Source organism: Chenopodium album, chromosome 14 (assembly GCF_948465745.1).
Source record: "Chenopodium album chromosome 14, dcCheAlbu1.1, whole genome shotgun sequence".
Classification (NCBI taxonomy): domain Eukaryota; kingdom Viridiplantae; phylum Streptophyta; class Magnoliopsida; order Caryophyllales; family Amaranthaceae; genus Chenopodium; species Chenopodium album.
This window is the reverse complement of record NC_137847.1, coordinates 3,405,808-3,415,434: the sequence shown is the minus strand read 5'-3', so window position 1 is coordinate 3,415,434 and position 9,627 is coordinate 3,405,808. Positions and strand designations below refer to the sequence as shown.

General features: G+C 36.0%; 2 protein-coding genes and 1 pseudogene across 2 annotated transcripts; 2 read left to right on the top strand and 1 right to left on the bottom strand.

The window, feature by feature from the left end:
- Positions 1 to 48: 48 nt before the first annotated feature.
- On the top strand, positions 49 to 3,965 carry LOC145578589 (uncharacterized). The gene is made up of 7 exons (XM_081635889.1): positions 49 to 468; positions 1,367 to 1,477; positions 1,605 to 1,703; positions 1,819 to 1,929; positions 2,024 to 2,327; positions 2,857 to 2,996; positions 3,107 to 3,965. Exons 2-7 carry the CDS (start codon positions 1,367 to 1,369, stop codon positions 3,641 to 3,643), a joined length of 1,302 nt encoding a protein of 433 aa, XP_081492015.1. The 5' UTR covers positions 49 to 468; the 3' UTR covers positions 3,644 to 3,965.
- A 944-nt stretch (positions 3,966 to 4,909) lies between these two features.
- LOC145579864 (uncharacterized) lies at positions 4,910 to 9,604 on the top strand. Its single transcript, XM_081637150.1, has 5 exons — positions 4,910 to 5,340; positions 5,435 to 5,472; positions 6,374 to 6,644; positions 6,998 to 7,281; positions 8,916 to 9,604. Exons 1-5 carry the CDS (start codon positions 4,996 to 4,998, stop codon positions 9,343 to 9,345), a joined length of 1,368 nt encoding a protein of 455 aa, XP_081493276.1. The 5' UTR covers positions 4,910 to 4,995; the 3' UTR covers positions 9,346 to 9,604.
- Positions 7,873 to 8,601, bottom strand: LOC145579865 (bidirectional sugar transporter SWEET6b pseudogene; annotated as a pseudogene).
- Positions 9,605 to 9,627: the final 23 nt, after the last annotated feature.

Genomic DNA, 9,627 nt, shown 5'->3' with positions numbered 1-9,627 from the left:
AGTCCGAGTTTACAGGCAAAACTCCTTATTTAATTATACAGTACATGATAGTTATATTGTACGTAGGGTGGTAAGTATAGTAAGTGGTAAAGCAAGCCACCGCGTTGATAGATTTGGACCTTCCAAATCCCAATAAAAACGAGTCATCTTCCTCAGTGTCCCGCTTTTAACTCCGACACGAAAATTCTCAGAAAACGCAGACGCCTTTCTTCTTCTTCCTCCTCTGTATAATCCTCTTCTTTTGCTACTTTCTCTCTCCTCTGTTAAACCAAGGAGAGAGGGAATAGAAAGAGGAACAAAATTGATCATTTTATTAGTAGAAAGAGAAAAATGGCGCCTGCTATGGATCAACGCCCAAGATCTTTGAAGCCTATCACCATTCATGGATATGCTTAGTCTGGTGATCTTGTTGGGTTTCAGAGATTGCTTAAAGAAAACCCTTCTCTTCTTAATGAACGTAATCCTGTGGTATGTAATCTTCTCTTTTGTAATTTGTGAAATGGGGTGTTGATTTTGATGAATTTGGGAAATGGGGTTTTGATTTTTGTTGAATTTGGGAAATTGGGTTTTATAGTTTGTTATTTTCTTTGATGTATGAGCTTTGTCGGTGCTAAATTATGGTTTTTGATGTGATTTCTGGGTTGGATTTTTGTTGAGTTTGGGAAATGTGGTTTTGATTTTGTTGAATTTGCGAAATAGGGTTTTGGTTTTTGTTTACAATGAGAAACGGGGATTTCTGGGTGTTAGTTTTTGATGAAGGTATGAGCTTTGTCGGTGCTAAATTATGGTTGTTGGTGTGATTTCTGGGATGGGATTTTGGTTTATATGCAGAATTTTGGATCTGTATATTCAATTATATTGTTTTAAGCAAATTAGTTGTTGAATTTTGCAATATGTATTAATTTGTGTTGGATCTGAGAATGAAGTGGGTCATTTGATCGCCACCATTAGAATTTCATATGCATGTAATTGATTTTCAAATTAGGATCTTCTGTTCAAGAAACTCTTTTTGCATGTAATGTTCTTTCTTGGAATCTTTGCTCTTATAGAAAACTTTAAGGTGCATTTTTCTGATGTACTGTAAAGTTATTATCTAAGGCAAATCAAAGAGCAAAGAATGATGCTTTCGGGTTTTGAAAGGAATGTGCCACTACTTACATCAGTTAGAGATTGGTAGTTGCATTAGAATCAAGTAGATTGGTATTTAATAACGGAGTCCACTCTATTGGCTTCATATAGAAGACGAGATCAGGGAATTGCCCTTGTGTACTGTGAATTTTAAGTGAATGTGATTGTTTCATGTTGCTGTCATTTGAAGTTTTGCTTTCAGCTGATATTGACTGACTTATTCCTCTTACAATTACAGATGGTGCAAACTCCTCTTCATGTTGCTGCTGGCTACAACAATGTTGAGATTGTTAAAGTTTTGCTAAACTGGAAGGGATTAGAGAAGGTTGAAATGGAAGCCAAGAATATGGTATGACTTTTTGCACTTTGGTAAATTGTGCAAGAGTGCTAAAATTGCAGCGAGTTGTGAACTTTTTTGTATTTTTGATCCCTAATAGTATTCTCATTTTTTTTTTTTTTTTTTTTTTTTTTTGCAGTACGGGGAAACTCCATTACATATGGCAGCAAAGAATGGCTGCAATGAAGCTGCGAAGCTGCTTCTTTCCCATGGTGCTTTTGTGGAGGCCAAAGCCAATGTAACTTGCCTTTTCTTTCTCCATCTGTTATATCATTACTAAATACTAATATAATGCAGATGACTTGGTAAACCTGTTAGAACCTTTGTAAGGCCTCATACTTATTTCTGTGCAGAATGGAATGACACCCTTACATCTTGCTGTTTGGCATTCACTTCGATCAGATGACTGCTCTACAGTGAATACCTTGCTTGAGTATAATGCTGATTGCAATGCTAAGGACGACGTGAGTCAATGGACAACATTTTTACGTATTTTCTACTGTCACTATAAATGCTAGCTGGGCTAAATTTCACAATTGTGTGATATTTCTGATGCAGGATGGGCTGACCCCTTTGAACCATCTATCACCGGGTCCTGGTAGTGAGAAATTGTGGCAACTATTAAATCAATTTCTTGAGGAGCAGAGGAAGCGCAAAGCCCTTGAAACTTGTAGTCAGACGAAATCTAAGATGGATGAACTTGAGTGTGAATTGTCAAACATTGTGGGTTTACATGACCTCAAATTGCAGTTGAGGAAATGGGCAAGGGGAATGCTTCTCGATGAAAGGCGTAGGGCACTTGGATTAAAAGTGGGTGCTCGAAGACCACCTCACATGGCATTTCTTGGCAATCCTGGAACAGGTAATTGCTTGGGTGGTTGACTTAGGATTGTTTAAAATGTGGTTTTTTTTATTTACTATTCTTGCCCCTACTACTAAAGCCTGAACGAGCCAGTTGAATGCTTATTTTATTGACATTGCCATAATAGGCAGCCATGCAAAAGTTGTCCAAAAAAAAGGCAGCCATGCAAAACCTGTTACTTGAAACGGATTAACCCTATTGCCATGGTATTATATATCTTACTACTATTTCATTGTTGAATGATGATTATATGACTGCTCGTATTATGTGATCTATAATAGTCAACAAATTATGGGATTAGAGATAGCATGTGCATTATTATAAACAATACACGATGTGCAATTTTAAGTATAGATTTTCTGTAAAGCAGTATGCATTATTATGCCAAGCACATGGTAATTATTTTTTAAAATTACAAATAGATTATCTGGAATGACTTTTTGTTGTCTTCCTATAATAGAGGAGGGCACATCATATGGATTGTTTATCAGATGCAATGTAATAATGACTGATTATTATTGCTTGACAGGCAAAACTATGGTGGCCAGAATTCTTGGAAAATTACTCCATATGGTGGGAATTTTGCCAACTGATAAAGTGACGGAAGTGCAGAGGACAGATTTGGTGGGCGAATTCGTTGGTCACACTGGGCCAAAGACTAGGAGAGTGGTATTGTTCTTATCCTTATTTTCCCTTCTACCCCTGCCCTACTAGTCAAATTATTTGAGACTTGATTGTTGATGACTGTCTCTAACAATTTGTTTCTGGATATTGCGTAGATTAAAGAAGCTCAAGGGGGGATTCTTTTTGTGGATGAAGCCTACCGTCTTATACCAATGCAGAAATCAGATGATAAGGATTATGGATTGGAGGCTTTAGAAGAGATAATGTCAATAATGGACAATGGGAAGATAGTTGTCATATTCGCTGGATACAGCGAGCCTATGAAACGGGTAATATGTTCCAATGAAGGATTTTGCAGAAGGGTGACCAAGTTTTTCTATTTTGATGATTTTAATTCTAAGGATCTTGCTAACATTACCCATGTAAAGATGAACAACCAAGTTGAAAGTAGTTTATTATATGGATTTAGGTTAGATTCTCTCTGCACTTTGGATACTATTGCAGAGTTGATTGAGAGAGAAACCACTGTAAAGCAACGACAGGAAATGAATGGGGGTTTGATTGATCCGATGTTGGTTAATGCTCGGGAGAATTTGGACCTTAGGCTTAGCTTTGATTGTATGGACTCAGATGAGTTGCTGACAATCACTTTAGAGGATTTAGAGGCAGGCCTTCGATCTCTGTCGCAGTGAGCGGTCTGGACCAAACTAAGGGATTGTCCATAGCTAAGAAGCATTAGTTACGAATAGTTCAAGGCATAGGGGTCATGATCAATCTTTCCTCTTGGTGTTCATCAATCATCTTCCTCAATTATTACTAGAGTTGTTGATCACTCCTCTATCCTTGGTGCTGCAGGAAAGACCATTCTTTTGTCCCTTTCTTTCTTTTTTTTTTTCCCTCTTTTTTTTTTTTTTTTTTTTTGTAATATTTAATTTATGTAGTACAAATCTATATAATTGATTGTAAGATTAATATAATGTACTGATAATTTTGTAATAAAATCAAGTTTTTGTATGAATGAAGGAATTATTTATTCCTTAGCAACAACTCAATGTACTTGTACAAGAAGTCAAGAATAGATCTCCTAACACCTCACTTTAGCATGTAATATTTCGAAAGAACAAGTGTTAATTTTTAGAGACAATTGTTGCGGTCATCCTAAAGATTAGTTAGAGTAATTCATACGTCATAGATATACAACTAATTCAAGTAACTAAGTTAGTGAAGTAACTATAGGAGTTAAACTATTAAAGAGTTTTACACGGAATATAACATATTAAGATGTGTTCATGATGCTCATTGGGAGAATTTAGTCATAATTTTTATTTTTTAGGCCTAATTTGGTTAGTAGAAGATATGATTTGAAAGGGTTGAGATTTTTTTTTTTTTTTTTTTGAAAGGTTTGCGATTATGATTGTTTTAATAATTATTTACTTAGATCTCCATTTATATGGTTACTTAAACCGTTAAACTTAACTAATCAAATATTCAAATGACACATCCTTTGCAAATATGAGGTGGCAAAGTGATGAGATGTTAATTAAAGAAAGAGGGTGCCACGTGACATAGTCTTGTTAAACAACTCTATTTTTAAACATGTTTTAAGCTAATTTTTTTCAGAAAAATTACTTGCAATATACACCATTAATAATTACTCCGTATTACAAGTATATCAAGCTAATGTTGTAATTTTTTGAACCATTGAAAAAAAATTGTACTCCATTACTACCTATGGATTACCTTTTTTTTTTTTTTTTTTTTAAACGGGAACTTATAGATTATCTTAAAGAGCTAAGCTAATGTTTCATTTCATTTCATTTATTTTTTTTTAACAAAGTTTTGTGAAAAATTCATTGTAATATGGATGAGTGAAAATTAAGTGAATGCAAAATTACAGTAAAAATAAAAGATATTTCTATTTAAAGAATTTTATTTTATTTTTTATTTTAAAGAAAAAAAAAAACAGAAAGAAACAGAAAAAACGAGAACCAGACTAAAATGAGGTAACCGATTCATCTTTCTGTTTCTCTCACAACCATCAACAATGGTAGCTCACTCTCTCTCCATTCTCTCTCCTCTTCCTTCCACCTCTTCTTCTTCCTCCGATTCTCTCTCCTACCCTCAACCTACCCACTTCTTCACTTTCTCTCGCCGGAACCCTAACTTTCTCTCTCCTCCCCGAGCTTTCTCCGTTTTCCGGCAACCACCATCTCCGCCGCTGGAAGATGATTTGACGACGTCTTCGCCGGACCAATTTTTTCAGAACAATTCCATCGCTGATTTCATGAGGTTTCGTAAAAGCTCCGATGGCGGTGATGGTGAATTGCAGACTGCTGTTGTTGGTTTCCGTAAGAAGTTCCCTTGGTCCCTTTTTCGCCCTTTTCTCAGGGTAATTTCCCTTTTTTTTTTTGGAGTATAAATGTAATTAGGTTTGTTGATTTTTGATTAAAAGTTTTAATTTGGGGGTGGATTGAATTTTGCAGGTTGATTTGGTTTCTACTATCCACATTGCAGATAAAGAGTAAGTTTTCAACCTAAATCAATTTTCTCTTCGATTTTCTGTGTTTTTGAGATTAATTGATGTGATAATGGGTAAAGAATTGGAGCTTCAGAAACACCAATTTGAATGAATTAAGTTTTAACTATGCCTTGTTGTTGAATTGACTGAACTGAGGAGGTTCTGCAACTCAAACTGGAGTACTGCCCCCGTTAACTATTATGTGCAACAAATGGGTATTATTTGTGAGACATAAAATATTCCTTTGTTGCACATAATAATAATTAACAGAGGTAGTATATATGATACTAAATATATCAAATATTAGCACGGTGTATACTAATTTTTGTTAGTTAACTGTGTGAAATGGAGGGGTTAGTCTATAGCACTGAATTAGTGCGTTAATGTGGAAGGTTAGAAGATATGATTTTTTTAGGATTAAATGATTAAGTAATCGAAAAAGTAAAATGGAGTAGGTGCTAACTTGATAGACATAGTATAGGGTGTTTCCAGGAACACCTCTGTCTATAGCTAGAGTTTCAGTATGTCATGAGATTAGCTCAGTGGTGGTAGTATTCTTAAAACAAATTTAGTTATTGAATCTATTTAATATGATATTTATACTATTCTCAGGGAATCTAGTTACTTGAGGCTAATTTCTGGTTGAATTAATATCATAGTTGTATTTGAATTTTACAAACTGAGTTATTGAATTGGAAATTGTCCTAATCGAAATATTACTCTGCTAGGGGGCTGCACTCCACTGCATTCATTGTTTCCCCCTTTTTTCTTTTCCTTTTTTCTGGTAGGTGCTGGGACTGTTGTTGATGTAGCTCATGTTGCCAATCAATTAGCTTGCAACTGTCCTTAGATGTATACTCACTGCGGTCCTCATTTTGATGAACCAATGTCTGTTACTGTGCAGATATTTTGCTAACTTGCAGAAGGATCTTGAACCATATGACTGTGTCCTTTATGAGATGGTGGCTAGCAGAGAGAGTTTAGAAAATCGTCGAAATGCTGCGACTAAAAGGAGGCTTAAATCTTCCCGCTCACGAGGCTTTAATATTCTTGGATTTATTCAAAGACAGATGGCTCGAATACTTATGCTTGATTTCCAGTTAGATTGTCTTGATTACCAGGCGGAGAACTGGTACCATGCTGACTTAGATTTTGAGACCTTCAGGTCACTTCAGGTACAATATCTACTCTAAGATTCCTGTGAATTATGGGCTTGTAATAAACATTCTGCTACTGTAACATTGTTTTGTTTGTCTACTATCCCATGTATTGTTGTGTTGAATATGATTATACACCATAAAATGCTAAACAATTTACATCGGGAGTAGTCAAGTGATTATGTGTGCTTGATTAACAACAATTTCAGATCTAACCTAGACTCTGAGGCCTTAGCCATGAGGTTTTGTGTTTTGCAATCTGCTTAGAGAAGGTAGACATGATTGTGCTCATGGAATGTTGGCAGTTGAAAATGATAGAACAAGAGGCTCAAACTTGATTTATATCTTCTTTTTATCTTCAAATCTTTCAGATGGAAAGAGGTGAAAGTTTATTTACCTTTGCAAGAGATATGACCCTCAAATCGACTAAAGCCTTGATACAACCGGAAATTCCTGAAAATCTTGACCCTTGGAGATCCAAGCTTTTATGGGCTTCTCGTGTACTTCCTATGCCACTTGTGGGCCTTCTTATTATTGGAGGTATCTGTACTGATGTTGGAGGCCAGGTATCAGATTACCCTGAGCTTGATGCTTTGTCTCGGCTTGATTTTGGTGCAGCAATGAAGGTTTTCCTGGCAAAGCGTCTCACATCTGAGTAAGTATATGGCATGATTTTCTATATATATGCAACTACATTTCATGAATTATCAGCACTTGTTTTTTTTTTGCTTAGTTTGAATATACTACTGTAGTATCTTTTAAACTGTTTATGATCTGTTGTTGAATATGAACTGGCCATTAAAAAAAAATAAATAAATTATAATGTTGAAGATGGTTCTGCTTAACTTTGGAGAGCAAGTGGAGTCAGTGAAAAGTGTGTGCACTACTACCTCCCCGCTTTTAATTCAAACTTTTTATCATTGAGTTCATGACATACTGGAATGAACCTTATCTAGTTCAGTCACTTTCTATAGATTGTGTATTGCTGAGAAGGCAAGATCACAGGATATCTGAATAGTCTGATTTAAGTGCCATGTGCTACTCTGAAACACCTATACAAGGAATTTTTGAGCTATCATAATGATGTCCTAACTAATTATTGTTATGTGTTCTTTTGTTGTGATCTCCTCTTTGTTCACTTACAAGAATAAAGCTATGACCGTTTGATTAATTATAAAATCCATTGTTACACAAAACATAGGGCTGATAAGAAAGGAATTTGAGGTAGTAAAGATCCATGTTAGTCTCAAACTGCAGCTGTAGCTAAACTTTTTGTGCCAGTTGATAGCTGAATTTGGGGGGTTGGATTGGGGCCATCCTTTGGTTTGGACCTGCAGTAGACAACATACAATATAAGTTGGAGGGCACCGACTATTGCTCCAAATGCATTGCTAATTAGAATATAGGGATCAAATCTGAGAACACCATATGAACTCCAGACAATTCCATTAGCAAATCCAATTAGGGATAGAGACAGTGGCATGAATTCAACACTTTTTGTCTTGATAACGTTCCACATAGCAGTAAGTGGTGCTCCATAGAATACAATCCCAAAGATATCGCAGAGTACTCCCAGAAAGTTGGATCTTGTCGTCTGGTTGTGGAATGCTAGAAACGTCACACTAGCTAAGAAAAGTAGAACCCCCAACTCAGCACTAAGACATACTTTGATTTCATTCCTTTTACTATTTACTGTATATATCCAGTATACAATGACATAGGCAACATTCATAAAGAGACCAAGGCAGTTCACGGTTGTGACTGGAATGCTATGTGGGTGTACAAATGGCATAGAATAGAATACCCACAGGATGCAATTCATTATCCCAGCAACTTAAGGGTGAAATGTGAACTCCTCCACTGATTTTTTCTCCAGGAATCTCCAAATTGTAGGCATTGGTGATGCTAGTCGGATGAATGAAGTTAAGTTGCCAATAATTCCAAGAATGGTATGAACACCATTTACATTCACCATTTTGTTGTCTTCAATAACTTGCTGAAAAAGAAAACTGCCAAATCAGAGGACATAAACCAGTCAAGTATGAGAGAAGTCAGAGGAAACTCTTAATAGTTAATAGTAGGCAGTTAAATGCTGAAATTTTTATTTTATTTTATTTTTTTCTTTTTCTCTGTGTGCGCTTTCTTTTCTTTATCCTTTTGAGTTTAGTGAACTTGAAGGTAGGAAACTAGGAACTTGTGTTGAGTATTTGATGCTTGTTTTGGTTTACCATGTATGTTATCATACCCAGGAGTAATTATTATCTAATGAAAAAATGTTCTTATGTGAAGGTTCACGCTAGGGACAGCAGACGTTGAAGAAAAATCAGTTATCATCGGTGAGAGAAACAAGGCAGCAATAGATGCACTACAAAAGGCTATTGATGAGGGCCATAATAAGATAGCCATACTGTATGGCGGTGGGCACATGCCAGATTTAGGGAGGCGATTGAGGGAGGAATTTGACTTGGTACCTACTCAAGTTCAATGGGTAACTGCCTGGGCCATAAGGAAACGAGCTTTACAAAGCAACTCATTCCCATTTCTGAGGACCTTAGCTGAGGTGTCTGGCTGGCCATTAAATCGTTATCAAACCTTAGCACTCCTTATCTTTTCCTCTGTCCTTGCTTTGGATCTTTGGTTTTGGGAGCTGTTCTTTGGCAGTGCTGCTAATTGGATTTCTGAAATTGCAGCAGAAGCTGGACAGTATATAGGCAGTTGACGACTTGATGATAGATGGGGTAAGGCTTTGTTGATGACTGGTAGATGGGAGGTTCCATATGTGCATGTGTAAATATTGCAGTAAGATACAGTGACTGTTTCCAAAAAACAAGCAACCATTCATATCATGGGAGCTAAAACAATGGCAGAATGCCAATTTCATTTCAATACCTGTACAATTAGAGTACATTTTTCATTGTACTTCACATGTATTCTTTTGATAGTGTCTAATAAAACAAGGTTATCAATACTTAAAACAATTTCTGTTTTAGCAAGGCTATTG

What these genes read in the sequence shown, in the direction of transcription:
- LOC145579864 (XM_081637150.1), top strand. Translation starts at nt 4,996, where the DNA reads ATGGTAGCTCACTCTCTCTCCATTCTCTCTCCTCTTCCTTCCACCTCT. An exon ending in TTTTTCGCCCTTTTCTCAGG is followed by an intron (nt 5,341 to 5,434) that starts GTAATTTCCCTT and finishes TGAATTTTGCAG; the next exon opens with GTTGATTTGGTTTCTACTAT. An exon ending in GCAAAGCGTCTCACATCTGA is followed by an intron (nt 7,282 to 8,915) that starts GTAAGTATATGG and finishes TCTTATGTGAAG; the next exon opens with GTTCACGCTAGGGACAGCAG.
- LOC145578589 (XM_081635889.1), top strand. Translation starts at nt 1,367, where the DNA reads ATGGTGCAAACTCCTCTTCATGTTGCTGCTGGCTACAACAATGTTGAG. An exon ending in TTGTGGAGGCCAAAGCCAAT is followed by an intron (nt 1,704 to 1,818) that starts GTAACTTGCCTT and finishes ATTTCTGTGCAG; the next exon opens with AATGGAATGACACCCTTACA. An exon ending in TCTTGGCAATCCTGGAACAG is followed by an intron (nt 2,328 to 2,856) that starts GTAATTGCTTGG and finishes ATTGCTTGACAG; the next exon opens with GCAAAACTATGGTGGCCAGA.